This window comes from Lithobates pipiens, unplaced genomic scaffold (genome assembly GCF_037356315.1).
Source record: "Lithobates pipiens isolate NorthernLeopardFrog02 unplaced genomic scaffold, aLitPip1_a1.2 Scaffold_10, whole genome shotgun sequence".
Classification (NCBI taxonomy): domain Eukaryota; kingdom Metazoa; phylum Chordata; class Amphibia; order Anura; family Ranidae; genus Lithobates; species Lithobates pipiens.
The window spans coordinates 98,641,143-98,661,331 of record NW_027507686.1 but is presented as its reverse complement, the minus strand read 5'-3'; the positions used below and the strand labels follow the sequence as shown (position 1 = coordinate 98,661,331).

At 39.7% G+C, this 20,189-nt stretch overlaps 1 protein-coding gene across 2 annotated transcripts in view; it reads right to left on the bottom strand.

Annotated features, from left to right (window-relative positions):
- Positions 1–340: 340 nt before the first annotated feature.
- The window catches only part of SIPA1 (signal-induced proliferation-associated 1), a 494,221-nt gene continuing 474,372 nt past the window's right edge, over positions 341–20,189 (bottom strand). Inside the window, exon 15 of one of the 2 annotated variants that reach the window (XM_077456982.1) lies at positions 341–1,251. In XM_077456982.1, coding sequence (XP_077313108.1) covers positions 1,081–1,251 — 171 coding nt within the window. In that variant the 3' untranslated portion in view covers positions 341–1,080. The remainder of the gene's footprint in view (positions 1,252–20,189) is intronic. The other variant, XM_077456990.1, reaches the window with a different exon arrangement.

The window sequence follows — 20,189 nt, the reverse complement described above, 5'->3', positions numbered from 1 at the left end:
TAACCCAAACTTCTCCTTTAAGTCAAAACATGCAAACATTTCTCTTATATCATGGGCCTTAAATCAGATATGATGAGTAAATTGCTTTTTTTGTGCACATATAAGTTAGCAATATTGTTATCTTATTTGGAGAATAAGCCTTTTTTTATTGAAATGTTTTAGTAGATTGAGATTCAGCGTTAAAACCACTTATTTATGTTAAGTCAGGTCCCAGAATAACAATACATGTGTGTGGAAGTTTTTCATGTTTCAACTGGTTATGAGTTTAAGTACAGCTATGACTTTTGTTGATTGTTCTCTCATGGTTTATTATTTAAGCATTTTCAAAGGGATCACAATGTAAAGAAATATCACCCTTTATTGTTCCAGAAATACATTCATGATGGCAGAGACATCGAAGATGATCACTGGAAGACATTTAGATGATGTATATACAGAGTCATTAACTTGAGGTCATTCTTCATTGCTAATGTCCCACCGTCACACTACATCATTTTTCTTTTATTGAAATAAACTCAGTCTTAATAACCCACTTTATTAATTGCATTTTGTCTTGGCAAGTATCTTCCCTGAACAATTATATTTTTGTTTTCCCCTTCACAGTTTTTTTTAAACCTTACCTGAATATACTGCAAGTGTATAAATTAGTTCACTGGTGATCTCATCAAGCTTTGCATATGTTTCACTTACTTATTTCCTTTCAGTTAATCAAAATCAAGTTTAGCTCTACGGTCAAGAAGTTCATCACTAGTTATAGTAGCGTTTAGTTTACACATCCTGAAATATTTTGCTTCCATTGCATAGGCATCCTAACAAACTGGCATAGTTCCCAAAAAGTATGCCTCTTTTAGTGGTTCTTAGCCTTTCACACATATTTGCCTGAATGGTTCAGTGTTTGACTTGTTTGCACTTTTGCTACAACTTAGCAATAACTTTTCCTGCACTTTCACTACCTTTTAGTAAATATTCTATCCTCTTTCTGATGGACGTTTTGTTGGCTTTGTACTGGTTTTTCATAAAATCTTTTTGTTGACCTTTAATGACATAATTCCCCCACCCCATGTTAAAAAGAAAAGTTATTCAGTCCTTGGCTATTTTTGTACAGTCACTGGCTGATCCTTCATAGTTACTGTTTCCACCCCTGAGTATTTTGGCACCACCACCACGGGGCAAAGTTCCAGTAAATGCTTCTTCTTGGGTCCTCTTAAGACTGAGTACCTCTGCCTGAAGCTTTGCTCTTCCCTCTTGTTCCTATAGAATGAAAAAAAAAATGTTACCAAAGCCTAAGTTCACTTTTTATCTGTCACATGTTTGCTTTACATTCTTCATTTATATTTTATAGCCTTTTTAAATTCCTTTTCATAATTCTTCATTTGTGTTTTTTAGGGCAATCAGCTTTAAAATGTTACTATCTGCCAGTGTGAGGAGAAAAAAATAAGCCATTTACCAGCTTCTGACAGAGGGACATCGGCCCCATACACAGAGAGCCACTGCTGCTATGCAGTGCCTGCCAGTGCCACCTACCAGTGCATATCAGTGCTGCCTACTAGTGCCACCTATCAATGCCTACCATTGCCACCTATCAGTGCCCATCAGTGCTGCCAATCAGTGACACCTATCAGTGCTGCTGATCAGTGTCACCTTCCGGTGCCCATCAGTGCCACGCATCAGTGCCACCTATCAGTGCCACCTATCAGTGCCCTTCCGTGCCACTTATCAGTGCCGCCTCATCAGTGCACATCAATGAAGGAGAAAATTACCTTTTTGCAAAATTTTATAACAAATTACTAAACAGTTTTTTTTTTTTTGGTCTTTTTTCATTTTTTTAGCTAAACATAAAAAACCCAGCAGTGATTAAATACCACCAAAAGAAAGCTCTATTTGAGATAAAAAATGCTAAAAATGTTGTTTGGGTAAAGCGTTGCATGACTTGCATGAGACGGGGGGGGGGGGGGGGGAGCTGCTGGTAACGATGGTTGCCATATGCTGCTGCTTTAGCCTGAGCATATGGCCGGATGGAACTGAGGGCGTCTGTTAGCTAACACATGGACTGAGAAGACATGCTCTACCCTTGGAAGTGAGTTACTTGATATACAGCTATACAGCTAACTTCTCTTCCGGCATACCTGCTGTGCGCCTGCTGTGGACGACTGCACTCTCCTGGATCCCCTCCTATCTCTGAGGCTTCACTGAGAGCTGGAAGTAGAGGAGACCCAAGGAGTTACCCTGTAGAGCGCCGTGGAACGAGACGCAGCTGAGCCAAAGTGGAGGTGGTCCGGTGAGGGTATTGGTGTGTGGGCGGAAGCCGACGGCCGATACCGTTAGCCGCGTGACCGTCCATGCGGCGGCTGTCTCAGAAAAACCAGGCAGAGATCAGGGGAGCCTCGGGGGGAGCAGCGGGGAACCCGTGATAGGAGGGGCAGAGAGTTTGAAGCCTTGGGGGAACCTCGGAGAAGATCAGAGGACTCCGGAGATAAAGCAAAAAAATTGAGGAACAGCAGAGAAAACAGCGGTGAAGAGCGAAAGGTTGAAGTAAGATTTAATAATAATAATTAAGAAGCAAACAAATTTAAAGTTAAAGGAAAAATAAAGAGCTTTTGAGCATAAAGGAAAGAGGATTGTATATACACAAGTAGAGGGAAGAGAAGTGGCCCTGGAAAAGACATTGATAATAAAAAAATAAAAAAAGCCAGGGTTTAGCTGGCATACTGACAAGATTAGTGGTTAGCTGAAAACATGTGAATCTAATTAAATTAAATATTAAATATACAAAAACATAAGCTTTGAGCAATTTAGATACGGGTTGCCATACTTTATCTGTCTATATGCGGATTATACTTAAACTTTGCTTGGGTATACTGGATTTTTGAAGGACTACTATAAGACCACTGGTGACAAGTACTGCGGTATTTAAAGGGATATTGGCAGTTCTTATAAAAGGGTGGTAAAACTCAAAAGAAAGCTAAAGGACGGGATATGGCACCAAAGAGGGGCAATAAAACACCCCAAAGTCAAAAAAATAAAAAGGATAGAAAAGAAGGTGTAAATAAAGGCACTACAGATGCTCAAGCTACTCACACAACGGACATTAAAGAGTTTTTTCAGCAAATACAACCACAATCAGATGTACAAGGTCAATCTCAGTCACCACAAACATCTCAGCAAGCATTACAAACAACACAAACATTACAAATATCACAGGAACTACTAGATATGACAGAAACATCAACGTATTTGGGGATACTAGGAGAGGAAACAACAAGTCATCCCAGGAAAAGTTCACCAATAGAGATAATGGGATCATCAATAGAACAAAGGGAGGGGGACAGAGAAAATTGGGACATAAGAACATACAGGTCGGATATGGATCAATACATACACAGACTGGAAAATTTATATAAAGCGGAAATACAGGAGATTAAAGTATCCGCTCAAAAAACACAGGAAATAATAGGTAAATTGGATGTAAGAGTGACAAATATGGAGCAGGAGGTGACACAAATAAAAGGGAATACAAGAGCAGGAAAATGAACTAAGACCAGCTAGAAATGCTATAGATGAGCAGGAAAACAGAAACAGAAGAAACAATATAAGAATTAGAGGATTGAGTGAAAATGTGAACTCAAAGGACTTGATTTCTGTATTACAAGGGGTTTTTCAAGGCCTGGGTCAGGATTTATCCATAGATGATCTGATGATTGACCGGGTACATAGAATAGCTGGAGCAAGAAGGGTAGAGTCTGATGAAACTAGAGACGTCATTTGTAGGATGCACTATGCACGAATAAAAGACAAGATAATGATCGTGGCAAGACAGAAAAAAAATATAGAATATGAAGGAGCACAACTGATATTTCTTGAAGATCTTTCCAAATATACTTTGGACAAAAGAAGAGCATTAAAACCTCTGTTGGAACAATTTAGAAAGAGGAACTGGAAAGAAAGAGGAATGGAAATTTCCATTCCAATTGCAGGTCCATTATGAAGGATTGACAGTAGCTTATAGGAACTTGGAAGATCTACCGGAATTTTTAAAAACCCTTAGTCTCCCGTTAGTAAATTTACCAGACTGGCCAATACCTCATATGAGATCAGCAAGAAGACCATAAGGACTTGATGAATTGTATATGGGGCTGGGGAAAGGGAGGATTTAGGGATGATTAGAGGGAAAATATTTTGCCTACTTTTTTTTTTTTTTCAGGGATGTGGGGGGGGGGGGGGGTTAGATTTTATTAATTAAGGTCACTAAACAACAAGTTTAGTAAATGTAAAATTTTTTTTTTAAGGGATGTGGGGGGATGGGGTTAGATTTTATTAATTAAGGTCACTAAACAACACGTTTTTTTCTTTTTTTTCTCTCTCACGGATAACAAATAATATTTTTTAACACAAATAAAGGGTAAAGTGTGGGGGGTGGGTTTAGATATGATTAATTAATGTTATTAAAGAATATGGTTGATAAAGGTAAATACAAAAAATATTTTTTTTCTCTTTAATTTTTTCCCGGTTAATAAATATTATAATTTTAACACAAATAAATGATTAAATGTGGGGAGTGGGGTTAGATATGAATAATTAATGCTATTAAATAACACGTTTGATAAATGTAAATAATACATTTTCCCTTTTTTTTTTCTCACATGTGAGCACAGTAAATAAAATAATTGATTGAAGGAGGTGGGAGGGGGGGTTTCTTTCGCTTTCATTTTTTCACGGTTAATAAATATTATAATTTTACCACAAATAAATGATTAAATGTGGGGAGTGGGGTTAGATATGAATAATTAATGCTATTAAATAACACGTTTGATAAATGTAAATTTTCCCTTTTTTTTTTCTCTTGTTCCCTCTCTCCCCCTTTCCCACCCTTATGCCCTCCTCCACCTGATTACGATTGTTGCTTTCTCTTCAGGTCAAGAAGGGAAAATGGAGTGGCCTAACGGTATGAAACAAGGAATGAGTTTAAAAACAATAAGGAAGGAAAAATAAAAAATATCTAGAATTAGAAGCTATAATAGCAGAATAAAATGTAGGGAAGTCTGATGGACAGCTAATCTGATTCAGCACCTTCCGATTTCCCCCCCTCAATAGGGACCTTACTTTTAAGTAAGCTAGACTTATTGAAGTCAATAGATAAAGGATAGTGAGAGAGGAGGAGAGAGTGGAGTGTGTTGTGAGTGGCAGGTTAGGATAGGTACTGTTAAGGGAGGAAATTAGGGATAAGGGTGCTAGGGTTGAGTGTTTGTAGCATCACTAATTGTTTGTGTTTTTTTTCTCTTCTTCCGCTCCCCCTGTAGATTATTGGGTAACTTATCCCCTCCCTGAGTTTTAACATGTGGGGGGGGGATAAAATTCTGCTCTTTTAAAGAGTAAGAGGCCTTAATTCTCCCTCTAAAAGAAATCAGATATTAAATTTCTTCCATAAACGAAAGATAGATATAGTCATGCTTCAGGAAATGCATTTTCGTTCAGACCACATTCTGAAATTAACTAATAAGAGCTATGTTAACTGGATTCATGATACATTCTCATATTCCAAATCAAGAGGGGTATCAATTGCGTTCCACAGAGATACACCATATCAAATGGTGCAGGAGTACAAAGGTAAAGATGGTAGATCCCTAGTTGTAAAGGTTAAATTATTCGGCAAGATGTTTACAATTATTAATCTTTATTTGCCAAATTGTGAATAAATCAAGACAAGGATAAAAATCTTAATGAACGCAATGGAAAATGCAGAAGGAACAATAATTATAGGTGGAGATCTGAATTTTATAATGGATATAAAAATAGACACCACTAACACCCATCCTCAGAGAAAAAATAAACAACTAAAGGAATTCAAAGATTTACTGGACAGATATCAACTGACTGATATATGGAGGGCACAACACCAAATGGAAAAAAATTACACATACTACTCAAATATTCATGATTCATACCATGGATTAGATAACTTTTTTGTGAATCAAACCGGTCTGATGATGACTCCATCAACAGACATAGGTGGATTCTTATGGTCAGATCATGCACTGATTTATCTAGAATTAAACATAATGGAATATAAAAAAACAAGAGGGATGTGGAGATTGAATTATAATCTACTTAAAGACAAAAAATGTGAAAAGGATATTCAGCAAGCGATAAGGTAATTCCAGTTAACCCATGACAAAGATGATACCCCACTCCCCACACAATGGGAAGCATTAAAATTTGTGTTGCGGGGATTGTTCGTCAAGCACAGATGTAGAATAAAAAGTAAAAAAGAACAAAAAAAAGCTCAACTGATAATGGAAATTGGGATATTAGAAAGAAAACATAACCAGAATTTGAAACCAGATGACAGTATATCCTTAAAAGATAAAATAATTGAGCTACAATCTATGCTTGATGAGGAATCCCTCCGTATAAGGGATAAGAACAGAGTACAATGGTATCAATACGGAAATAAAATGGGGAAATTATTAGCTAGAACACTAAGAGTACAACAACCCATGACATCCATAGTTAAGATCTTAAAAACAAATGGAGAAATTAATTACATATGACCCAATCAAAATTACAAAAACATTTCAAAATGATTATGCTAAATTATATAATATAGAAATACAAGAAAATAAGGAAATGGAAAAGGTTGAAGAGATTAGAAAAAACATAAATGAAACAGCTTTACCTAGGTTTCCCAGAGAAATAATTGAGGAAATGGAAGAAGAAATTTCAACAGAGGAGATTCAACAAGCAATAGCCGAGCTGGCCCTGGGGAAGAGCCCAGGACCAGACGGCTATACAGCTAGGTTTTATAAATTGTTTCAAGACATAATTATACCTATACTTAAAAAAACATATAATTCTATAATGAAAACACAAACCTTTGTACCACAAAGTACGGAAGCTCATATTATACTAATTCCAAAACCAGAAAAAGACCATACATTATGTAAACATTTTCGACCAATCTCACAAAAAAATATAGACATTAGATTATATTCAAAAATGATCTCTAATAGATTAACTCCGATATTGGCGCAATATATAAGGTTAGATCAGACGGGCTTTACAAAAGGGCGAGAAACCAGGGATAACATAATTAAAACATGCACATTGGTGGAATATGCTCAGAGGGCTGTCATCCCAGCATGTCTCTTAACTATAGATGCTGGGAAAGCTTTTGATAGGGTGGAATGGTGGTTCTTAGAGGAAGCACTGATACAGATAGGAATGGATCCAAAAATGCTAGGTAGGATTGTCGCATTGTATGCCAACTCAAGAGCCAAAGTAAGAATAAATGGAATTCTATCAGAGTATATAAAGATATCAAATGGGACTCGTCAAGGATATCCCTTATCCCCATTATTATATATAATAGTGATGGAACATCTAATTAACGCAATTAGGAAAAATAAAGATATACAAGGGATTAAAGTTAAAGATAAAGAATACAAGTCGGCAGTATATGCAGACGATTTACTATTATATGTAACTAACCCTATTATAACAATCCCAAATCCCAGAATTTTATCGATTTGGGGAACTAAGTAATTTTAAAGTAAATTATGACAAATCAGAAATGATGAATATTACATTAAAAGAAAAAAACGCAGATACTCTTACAAAAAGATTTCCTGTTTAAATGGAAGCAAGAAGCGATCAAATACTTGGGAATCTTGATTCCGAAGAATTCGAAGCTGATACAAGAACTAAATCATAATACGGCTATACGAAAAACAATAAAACAATTGCCAAAATATGAAAAAATAACATACTCATGGATAGGAAGAATAAATACAGTAAAAATGGAGATATTACCAAAGCTATTATATATTTTTCAAACGTTATCTATCGCTCCATCAAGTAGTTTCGTATGGGCAAAAAAAAAAAATCCTCGAATAAAAAGAGAAACACTAACCAGAACAAAAGAAAATGGAGGGTTAGCACTACCCGACTTCGTAAAATATATGCAAGCAGCATCACTGGTTAGAATAATCGATTGGCAGCATAACATGAAAAATAAACAATGGGTCAAGTTGGAAGAGGATATTACGGAGATACAACTTACATTTTTGCCCTGGATAAAGCCGGAACTAAGACCAAAAAAAGAGAAATGCCAATTTTTGTGAGAGCTACTTTAAAAATCTGGGATGCGGCGTTAAAAAAAAAGGAAAACTATCCACCAGGATCGGACCTTTGACTCCACTGATGTCCAATCCAGAATTTAAGCCAGCCTTAGAAACTACAAAATATTTAAAATGGAATAAGATGGAGAATATAAGGTTAGTTCAGATCCTGGAGGATGGAAAAATGCCAAAGCTCCTCGATCTTGGACTTGAATATAAAAATAGTTGGTTACAATATCATCAATTAGAAACATTTATTGAAATAACCAAAAACTTAATAAATAGACCAATAACTAAGTTTGAACAGATAATATTGAAAGAACGGAATCCAAAAAAGAAATTATCTAAGGTTTACGAACTACTGCTACCTACAGGAGATGTTAGGGATCTAATAGGAATAAAAAAGTGGGAAGAAGAACTGGGAGAGATAATTACAGAAAAAGATTGGAATTTTTTTTGTGGAATAATACATAAAACATCAATGGCGATCAAATATCAAGAAAGAAACTATAAGGTGGCAATGAGATGGTACTGGAGCCCAGCGGCATTAAAAACAATTAATAAAGGAAATACAGAGAAATGTTGGAGGTGCGAAATAGAAAAAGGGACATTGGAACATAGCTGGTACGGATGTGATAAAGTGAGACGTTTTTGGATTAAGATTTTTGAGATATATTAAAAAGTGACTGGAAAAGAATTAATTCCAGATATAAAGGTAGCATTATTTTCTCTCACGGCAGATACATTGGATAGTATGAAAACTGGGATAATACAATATATGACAACAGCAGCTAGAACAATAATAGCACGAAAATGGAGAGGAACAAATAGTTCAACGGTGTTAGAATGGATATGTGAGATGAATGAAATGCTTTTCATGGAAAAACAAATAAGAGAAGAGGGATATATAAAAAGTCAGATACCAGCAATATGGAAGCAATGGGAAGAGTTTCGGTCCTCAAGCAGTATAGCAGAATATTTATAATTTGAAAAACATTGGTTTTATGGGGGAATGGGGGGGGGGGGAGCAGGAGAGGAAAGGGAAAAATTAAACATGGTAAAGTTATTTTTATATATATATATACATATATATATATATATATATATATATATATATATATACATATAGAGAGAGAGAGAGAGAGAGAGAGAGAGAGAGAGAGAGAGAGAGAGAGAGAATGTGTAGGTTAAAGGAAAGGTGGAAGAATGAATAAAGTAAGGTAATAGAGAAATGGAATTCCTTTAATCAAGCTATAAAAGAGGAATGTAAGGTTTGTTTGATGTTGATGTTTTAAATGAATAAGTATGTAATGTGTTTATTATCTTTTTTGTGATAAAATAAATAAAAAGAAGATTTGAAAACAAAAACATGTGCAATACATCTCTGCAATATAAACACATGGTATTTCTCATAAATATGCTGCAGGTAGAGAAAAATACCCGCTGATCTATCAGAAATCCAATGCATCTAGTAGATTTAATAAAAGGCAAAATAGGCTGTTCACTATGCAAGGAACTTTTCCCCAAAGCTTAGTGAATGAGGAGAAGTTTAACTTTTCAAAGAAGATCAGGTGTAAAGAAAATAAAAATAAAAAAACAGTATTTTTGCATGCACATGATTGAATAATGGAAGTAAACAGAGCTTCATCTCATTTACCAAGCTCAGCCCAATGCTATTACACAGGGGCTTGTTAGCCCCCTTGTGAGCGATAAAGTTAAAGTGTTCACCTTTACAGAAAAAAATGTAAAGGCGATCTAACACCAGACATTATTCTCCATCAGCGATTCTAGGACAGAACAGATGGATTCTGATTGGTCAGCACCATCACATTGATGGCACTGACCTAACATAATCCATCTGGTTCATCCTGGAAATGCTGACCGAAAAGAAGAAGAGTGGGGATTTCAAATTCCCAGACCGCTAAAGGTGCTGTGGGGGTAACAGCTCAGCAAACATGAGCATACATGTATGTAAACACTAATTGCTCTACACATGGTACAGTGGTTATATAAAAAAATCTAATTTTGTTGCTTTGCAGCCTGAAATGAAGACAGACACAGCTTTTATTTTATCCTGCTGTATTTACTCAGTGCAACTTATTACATCCAAGTAAAAGATATAGGCACCAACATGTTTCAAGACATTCTTCCTTCTTTACTGACAAGTGCTCCAGTCCCTGCAGCAGAGAAACCTCCCCATACCAGGATATAACCACCTCAATGCTTTACTGTAGGAGTGTATTGGGTTTCCGCCAGACATTGTTTGGTGTTGAGGCCAAATAATTAAATTTTAGTCTCATCTGACCATAAAAAAATTTTTATGTGACCTCAGAATCTTCAAGGTGTGTTTTGGCAAAGCTGAGTCGTGACTGCATTTAGCGTTTCATGAGGAGTGGCTTTTTTCTTGCAACCCTCCCATGCAAGCCACATTTGTGGAGAATGTGTTTAATTGTTGTCACATGCACACAATGACCACTCTGTTATGAATTCCTGCAACTATTTCACAGTTGCTGTTGGCCTCTTGGCAGCCTCTCTAACCAGTTTCCAGTTTCATCCAGTTTGAAGTGATGCCCTGATCCAGGGGGGTCTGTACCAAATATCTTCCACGTCTTAATAATATACTTCACTCTTTGAATTAAAAAAAAAAAAAAATTTGTATCTATCTCCTGTCTTGTGCCTGTGCACAACTTTATCCCAGAGATCTTCTGACCCATAATCAATTGTTTGCATCAGTTGCAGTACCAGGGACTGAAATGCTCCAGGAAAGCACTTTTCATGCTGAGCTATTCAAAATGGCCACAGCTGATCGCAATCAAAACTCAAATTACTTTTTGTGCCAGTGATTCTATTTTTGAACGTTTTTTGTTTCTGGTGTTTCATCTTTCACTTGGATGTAAGTTGCTCTGGCTGCGGCAGCAGCTTTGGCTGAAGGAGGAGCGGGGCTCCCTCCAGGCCAGTCATACACCCTAAAGCCCCTGTTGCTCCGGCAACTCAGAATGCCAATAGCGAGATTAAAAATACCAATACACCTAAAGGGAGCTGGAGGAGAGTGGCAAATAATAAAAAGCCACTTCCTTACAAACCTCCTTACAACAAAGGTACCCATTCTAACATTCATGGTAATGGTGACTATGCACAGTATAACCACACCTCATATGAATGTACGGAGGAGGTTCCTGTATATAATCATTATGAAACGTTGAGTGATTACCATGATGGATATGGTGATTATAATGATCAGGGTTATGATGATCGATATATTGTCCAACATCCTTCTGCTCCCACTCCCGGTACTAGAAGATCTGATAATAGGTGACCAGGTTGGGACAGTCTGGGGTATTACCCTCCTAGAAGACCCCAACCGTGCAACCAAGGTCCTTCATATAATCCTGGTACATCTACCTTTTCTTTTTTCCCAAAGTCCCACAGAAGAACAAAAGGGAGGAGAACCAAGAGAGGGACCAGAGGGGGGAGGAAGAACAGATCTAAAAAGGCGAAGAGTATAAGGGATGTAGGGATTTTTAATCCTAGCCATAGCACTCTTACCGACAATGAGAAATTGGTCCTCGATCACAGACTCAAATTTGCTCCGGATAAACCACTTAGTAAATTTGGGGTCTTTATGGATGTACAAAAATATATTAGAAAGGTCAATATTAAAAGAGATTTTTTGTCCCAACCCACCACTACTACTCTCAGAGAGATTGATGGAGTGAAACATTTGGACCTCTTTAATGCTTCTCTCTTCAACCCACCAGGGTTTTTATCCCCATCTATATCTGTATTTAAGGAACTGGTCTTAAAAGATACAGACAAGTTAAAAATAAGGAAGAAATATTATGATTCTCGGTTCCAAGAAGGTCTTGAGTCCTTGAAAAAGAGGAATGACATCATTAGCCGCCCCGCTGATAAAGGGGGCGGTATAGTGGTGATGGATAAAAACACCTATGTTACAGAAATGAATAGGATACTGTCCAATATGGATACTTATGTGCCGCTAAGCCATGATCCTATTTTCAAATATAAAAAAACTCTTACAGAACTTGTTGAAGCTGGCTTTCGCAACCATTTACTTAATAAGAAAGAAAAAGATTTTCTAATTCCGATAGCCCAGAGAAAACCCATTATCTACTTTTTGCCTAAAGTGCATAAGAGTTTAGTTAACCTGCCAGGGAGACCCATTATTAGTGGGTTGGATTCAATCACATCCAGAGTCGGAAAATATATTGATGGTTTCTTGCAACCCCTTGTATCGAGTATCCCATCCTTCATTAAGGATTCCGCCCAAGTGATATGCATGTTTGAAGGTTTAGAGTGGAGGGAAGGCTATATCATGGTCACTGCCAATGTGGCCTCCCTCTACACTATTATTTCTCATTCGGATGGATTAGAAGCTGTTGAGGTGTTTTTGAGGAGGGATTTAGAGCTGATTCCCTCTCAGCGGGAATTCATTCTAGATCTATTGAGGTACTCATTACCTCCAAAACAGAGGGGGTTGCTATGGGCGCCAAAATGTGCGCCAATCATGATGTTATGTCCCTTGGACACAGGGTCTCTCAGGGTGTTTCTAGAAAATGCTGCCAGTATCTGCTCAGCAAGTTACACCCAGGCTGGATGCACTTCTTAACCAGGGAAGGGTTTATTACTCACTCAGAAAGCGATGTACATTCTTACATGGAGGAGTCATATACAACAGTTCTCCCTCTAAGTTTCATGCTGCTGCTTCCAGTCCCACACACACTGTAACTGACTTCCTGGTACAGCCCCTCCCCCAGCGTGCATCAGGAGAAAGGGGTTAAGGGTCACCGTGATTCTGCATAAACATTACACCTCCTCTTTTTCTCGAAGAAAAAAAAAAATATATATGTAACAAGAGAACAAATACACAACACATAAAATACTCAACAAATAAAGAATAAGGCAAACAGGATCAGTTCAGCAAGTAGTATCTCCAACTCAGTCCTGTGGCTCCCGCAGCACTTCAGGAGCCCCTTTTCTCAGTTTCCGGTCCCATAAGACTTCAGTGCTTGGCCAAAGAGGAGTTTGATGTCTTTGGCGGGCAGACTTACGAAGTGGCACAGCACTGGAAGGGATAGAGTCGGTCAAGGTTTCTGGAGATGTCAGTGGGTGTCCAACAGACCAATCAATCAGTCTCTGCGACTCCAGGCACACGTCTAGACTCCTCAGGAATATGGTCACCAACCTTTTCAGGGGTTGGTTGTAAAATTGTGGGATCATGCCAGGCACCATGCCATATGTCACCAGTAGAGTCCTAAGTAGACTCTGGTGGTTGGTTAGAAAGAGGGGTCGGGTTTGCCTCTAGTGGTCAGAAAATGAGCTTCCTCAATTGCGAAAGGTGTCGACGAACATAAACGCCATTCTCCAGGCAACTAAGGTACATTCTTCTTCCAAGAGGTCCATCAATTTTGCCAGGAAGCCAATGAGGCAAAACTCTGTAATTACAAAACCATACAAGATCACCGGCACAGAATCCAGGACGGCCTGGTAGAGGAGGTGTTGGTGACTGTTCCTGCGGACGTACTAAATCCAGTTTGGTGCGGAGATGCCTGGCCAAACATAAGAAAAGCAGGAGACAGCCCAGTAGTAGCATGTTTTGTGTTTCGGCACATGGTCAAGAAGTCCAGCAGCTTCTCCTCTGACAGTCCGATCTGGTCCAGAGTAGACAGTAAGTGCTTTTTAAACGTCTGCACAAACCGTTCTGCCAGCCCATTTGAGGCTGGGTGATAAGGAGCTGTTTTGTAGTGTTGGATTCTCAAGCCACTGAGGAAGGATTGAAACTCATGCAATGTAAATTGAGTTCCATTGTCCGATACTATGGCTGTTGGAAAGCCATACTGAGCAAAGAGCTTCCTTAAGACTAGAATGGTAGCAGCTGAGGTGGTAGAAGGCATTTGAAATACCTCCGGCCATTTTAAATTGCATCTACCAAGGTCAAGTACATTTTACCCTGGATTGGGCCAGCAAAATCAAGATGGAGTCTTGACCATGGGTCTGTCGGCCACGGCCAAGGTAGCAGGGTTCCTTTATTTTGGGGTCGATGAGCTTGACAGCACCCAGGACATTGAGCCACATAATCTTAAATTCCTTTATCCATTTGTGGCCACCAAACATAGCTCCAGGCTCGCTGCTTCATACACACCACGCCAGGATGGCACTCATGCAGTATCCTTAGCATGGTTGGTTGCAAATACTGAGGTATGATCACTCTAGTGCCCCACTGTAGACAACCAGCATTAGTCACAAGCTCACATTTTCTGGTAAAGTATTCACAAAATTCACCTGGGACTTTCTCTGGCCATCCAGCCTGAAAATACAAGAATATCTGAGACAGAAAGGGATCAGTGGCTGTATGTCTGGCAATTAGGGAGGTGGACATGCAGGACCGTGGCCTGTGTACTTCCACTATGCGTATGTCTCTAGGTGGGTGGTCTCCAGTTGGCAATCTGGAAAATGCATCTGCATTGCCATGGGCCTTGTGGGAGCGGTATCTGATAGAATAAGTACAACCTCCCAAGAAAAAAGCGTACCTTTGAAAGCGAGATGTGGTCGTTGTAGAAATTCCTTTCTCAGGATTCAGTATGGACAACAGAGGTTTGTGGTCAGTGATAAGTGTGAACTCTCGTCCATAGATGTATGTGTGAAATTTTTTGTGGCCCATACAATGGCCAAAGCTTCCTTGTCTATCTGGGAGTAGTTTTGTTTTGCTGAGGTTAAAGACCTGGAGGCAAAAGACATGGGGCGGTCAGTGCCATCTGGCATGACATGGGAAAGCATGGCACCCAGTCCATAAGGTGAGGCATCACAAGCCAAGGTGATGTGTTTCTTTAAATCGTAGTGGACCAGAACCTGAGAGGACAGAATGAGCTCTTTAGAAAGCCGAAAAGCTTCTTTACATTTGTCTGTCCATATCCATTTAGCTCTTGTATCCAGTAAGAGATGTAACGGGTAGAGCTGGTGTGGTAGGTTCGGCAAGAAACGGTGGTAGTAATTTAGGAGGCCAAAGTAGGACCTGGCTGTGTGACTTTCTGGGGAGTAGGGGCATGGGTAAGGGCTTTCACCTTTTCTTCAGTAGTGTGTAACCCATGTCGGTCCACAGTGTGGGCACAAAATTCCAGTCGAGACTTGAAAAATTCACATTTTGAAAGATTGGCACGTAAACCATACTGCTGGAGTCTCTCTAGCACAACTTCAACATTCTTTCTGTGTTCTTCATCAGTGGAACCAGTAATGAGCATGTCATTTAGTAAACATTGGGTGAAAGGTATGCCTGCCAGGACCTCATCCATGATCCGCTGCCAGATGGCTGGAGCTGGGGCTATCCCAAAAACCATGCGGTTATATTGGAATAATCATTTATGGGTGTTAATGGTCAACAGATGGTGTGAATCTGGGTGTACTTGCAGTTGCAGGTAAGCTTGCTTTAAGTCTATTTTTGTAAACCTTTGCCCCCCCCCCCCCCAGCCAGTGAGCCAAATAGATCTTCAAGTCAAGGCAATGGGTATTGATCCACAAGAAGTTGGTTGTTCAGGGCAACCCTGAAATCCCCACAAATTCTAATGTCTCCATTCTTTTTCTTGACAGGCACAATTGGCGATGCCCATTCACTTCTATCAACGTTAGTTATGATCTTTTCAGCCAATAGATGGTCCAGCTCTGCTTCCACTTTCTTCCGCAAGGCACAGGGCACTGATCTTGCCTTACAAAAACGAGGTGTAGCACCAGGCTTTAAGATAAGGTGAGCCATTTTTCCTTTTACCAAGCCCAAAGAGTCCTTAAAAACCTCCTTAAAGCGTGACTTCAGGGATTCCACCCAATGGTCTACCTCAGAAAGCAATGTACATTGGGCAATGGCAAGAGGGGGCATGCCCAGGGCTTTGATCCAGTCCCTACCATACAGCGGAGGACCTCCTTTACTTACAACATAAAGGCGTAGAGGTTTACTGCGCTTGCCTATTGTCACAATGGGTTTCACATAACCTAAGGGCTGTAGCAGTTCCTTGCTGTAGGTTTGTAGTGTGAGATTTGTAATTTGGAGCGGTAGGGACAGACCCAATGCCTTTAAATCAGTCCATGAAATGACAGACAAAGCCGCCCCTGTATCAATATCCATGGAGAGAGGACAGCCATTGAGTGTGACATCCACGTTTATCGCAGGAGTGTTCCCAGCTACTCAAAACAGTCCAACATGCTGAACACAGGTCTCCTCATCAGAGCTGAAGCCGTTCTTGTCAGTATACACATGAAATGTCTGTTTACGTCTACCATTTGTGGTAGTTTTCAGGGGGGGAGAGATGCGGCAAACACACCCAATATGACCAGTCTTTCCACAAAGGAAACAAATGACATCCTTGAACTTGCAAGCAGGTGCACTGTAAGAAGTGTTACCACAACAGTAGCAAGTTGGTATCCTAGAGATAGAAGAATTAGCGTGGCGAGGTTTAGGTTGATTTGGCAATGGCCGTCATGGGTGTCGGGTGATAGCAGTGTGGAATATTTCTCTTGGCTAAAATCTGTGCCCAAGAGCCAATTTCTTCGGCTATGGTGAAACTGTACTTTCAAAGAAGACTTTCGGGTACAGGCTTCCACGTTGAAAGAAAGATTCATTGATAAAGGTTATACCTCTGACAACTTAAATGTAGTGATTAGTGAGGTTGAAAATATAGATTGTGCCCTCATCCTTCAAGATAAAAAGAAGGTCCCCAACAAAAAAATGGATCACAATTTTTCAATGATTACCACGTACTCACGACAATATTTTGATATTAAGAAAATCTTAACTAAACATTGAAGCGTTTTAAGAAATGATAAGGTTCTGGGTCCTGTGCTTTCAGAACGGCCTCAGGTTATTTTTAGAGGAGTTCCTCCACTGAAACTTCAGATAGCACCAAACATTTTGGATGCTCCTAATAGAGTTTTGTTCTTTCAAAAATCTAAAGGTTACTATCCATGCCGTTATTGTAACGTTTGTGTTATCAATAAGGATAAAAGTAGGAGAATTTGCCAGTTCAAATCTCATGCTACTGGGCAAAGTTTTGACATTAACACTTTCATTACTTGTACATCCCTTAATGTGGTATACTTGTTAATTTGTCCACGCGGCCTACAATATGTGGGCCGCACAACACATGCCATGCATGTAAGGATTAACAAGCATATATGTAACATAAAGAGGGGCTTTCCAAAATGCACTGTCTCGCGGCATTATTTGGAGCACCATAATAAAAATCCCAATGGAACCACTGTTGTGGCTATTGACCGTTTTAATCCTCATTGGCGTGGCAGTGTATCCAAGCGAGACATTTCTAAACTTGAAACTCGCTAGATATATGACTTGAAGTGTTACACCCCCTTTGGCATGAACGTCAAATGGGATGTCAATTTTATTAATAATAGTTAGCGTTCTTTTTTATTCTTTATTTTAAATCAAATTTTTTGCATGTATTTTATTGCATGTATCTTCTCTGGACACTAGTGGGCAGTGTTCATAGTTTGTTATTCCCTATACAAAATGTTAATACATTTTGATACATAATTCATGTGAATATATATAAGATTCCAATATTAGAATTGTATTTTGGGAAATTGACTATATATTTTTATTTATTTTTATATATTTTATTTTATATATATTTTTTTTATTGTAGTGGGGTGAGCCTCCTTATCCTTCCCTATATGCTGTTTATTAATATAATTTTTTTCAATTCTTGGGTTATTTCTAAGTCCGATTTTATGCATATTAATGTTGTTACATTATTTTCAATACAGCTATGTTTTTCTTCCTTTTTATGTTGTTTTTTTCTGTACTAGACATTGCGCACTGGTGATCAGTCTTGTCTTTGACACCCTCGGTTGAGAGTGTCTGACGCTTGTATGTGGTTCTCACTCACTTTGGTTTGAGCCACAGGATGTTGTGCGCATGAGTTGTTCTAGCTTTGATACTTCCGGTCGGCGATTATGTTTTTTCCACCCACCGGAAGTAAACACATCTGGCTTTGGTTTCATTTCCTGCCTTGCTTGAATAATGCGCTCGCACTGCGCATATGCGGACGCAATATATGTTGCTATATATTTAGTGTGCTTGAGTCATTGGCCGTGCCTCCACATAGGATGATATGCACATAGGATGAAACATGTCAGGCTGGCTGATGCAAGCACATTATGTACCGCAGATTTTTATATGTTCTAAAGTTGCTGTTGCTCTGTAAGTAGACTACAATACATTTTAAAGTGTTTTACCCTTACGGGCTTCACTATTGTTGCTCCTTTTCTTCTGTTTTGGCGATGATTGTTTAAAGCCATATCCTGGTGTGAGTTCTGATGTTCCATCTAATACTGTTTTACCTGGTTAACCCTATGATCCATCTATCAAATTTGGAGTGTGCCATCCAAGTTTATTATCTACTATCTGCATCGTATGATTATATGCCTGTTTTCTTTTCATTCTGGTAAGCAGATTGAGAGCATGTGGGTGTGGTGTGCTTCATATATGCACATTGAATCTTGGTGGAAGATTTACGTCACCTGTCTATGGACAATCATGTTGAAGTTTTTTGTTTGTTCACATTTGGTTTTAAGGCAATCACATTTAAAACTTTTTTTGTTCACATCTGTTTTTTATGGACAATCACATTTTTTATTTTTATTTTTTATTCAAAAAGCAGCTTTATTAAGCATAGTACAAGGGATATTAACAACATAGTGTAGCGCAACAGGCACTACCAACATTAACAGGTGCATTTCACATACAGGAGCTTGAAATATACAGCATACTGCAAAGGGAAACCCACAACCTACAGTACAGTGGAGAGGTTTTAACAAAAAATACACGGTGAAGGAGAGGAGGGTAGACCCCGCAGAAAATTCATAGACATACCTAGGTGAAATCAGCTAGCTCTCAGCACTACAGGTGGAGGAGTCCTCCAACCACCTGTCTCAGATTTAATTGTATTTGTGGGGACAGCCCCTGTGAGTGTACACCATTTTCTTGTGGGGAAGGGTGACATTAATCGCTCTGATCCACTGCTGCGTAGTGGGGGGGGCGTTCTCTCAGCCATGTTTTGGCGATTTGTAGCCTAGCCTGAAACAGAGTCTCCTGCAGAAAAATATTGAGATACTTTTCACCTTCTGACAGCGAGAAAAGCCCCAAGATACATTGCTTAGGGCATAGGGACACCGGGGAACCCATGCGGTCGTGGAGGCATGCCCAGAGTAAATGGTAGAAGGTGACCTCCAAGGAGGCACAGCGGGGGCAGCGGGGGACATGGTCAGGTCTGTATTTGGCTATGCGGTGGGGTGTAAGATAAGACCTGTGCAGGATATAAAGGTGGGTGAGGCGGTCCGATAGCTTAAGTGACATAAGTTTGTGGTTCGCTAGAGCCTCGTCCCAATCCTCATCCGACACCGCTCCCAGATCATCCTCCCACCGAGAACGGACCTGAGAAGCCACAGCTGAAGCCGCGGGAACCAGGAGGTAGGCATATAGCCGTGAGATCAGCTGTGCAGGCTCAGGACCCAGCACTAGATCAACCAGTGCTGGGGTCCCAAGTCTTGGGAGTTGGTTGGCAAACTGGGTGTGGAGCACGTGCCGGAGTTGGAGATAGCGGAATAGCATGTAGTTAGGCAAAGCGAATTCGTCCTTGAGGTCCTGGAACAGTCTAACCATTCCATTGGAGACTACCTGCGAGAGGTAGATGACCCCCCTGCTTGCCCACAGCCCGGAATCCGGGATGAGGGCAAGATCTGGCATATCAGAATTATTCCATAGAGGTGTGTGAGAGTGGGGGGATGGTGTTTGTCCTATCCGTGTTGCTAAGTGCCAAATTTTACAGTGGTGAGAGAGCATAAGGTGCCTGTTCCGAGGAGCGGATGGAAGGGGGAGGGTGCTAAACAAAAATTGGAAAGGGTGGGTCAGCGGGGTGGGGACCTTGGAGCATACCAGGGTAGTGTAGCGGGCTCTATCCGTGTGGTGAAAATGGAAAAAGTGGGAGTTTTGCGACGCGACATAGTAAAGGAAGAGATCTGGCAGGGCGGTCCCTCCAGCATCCGAGGTGCATT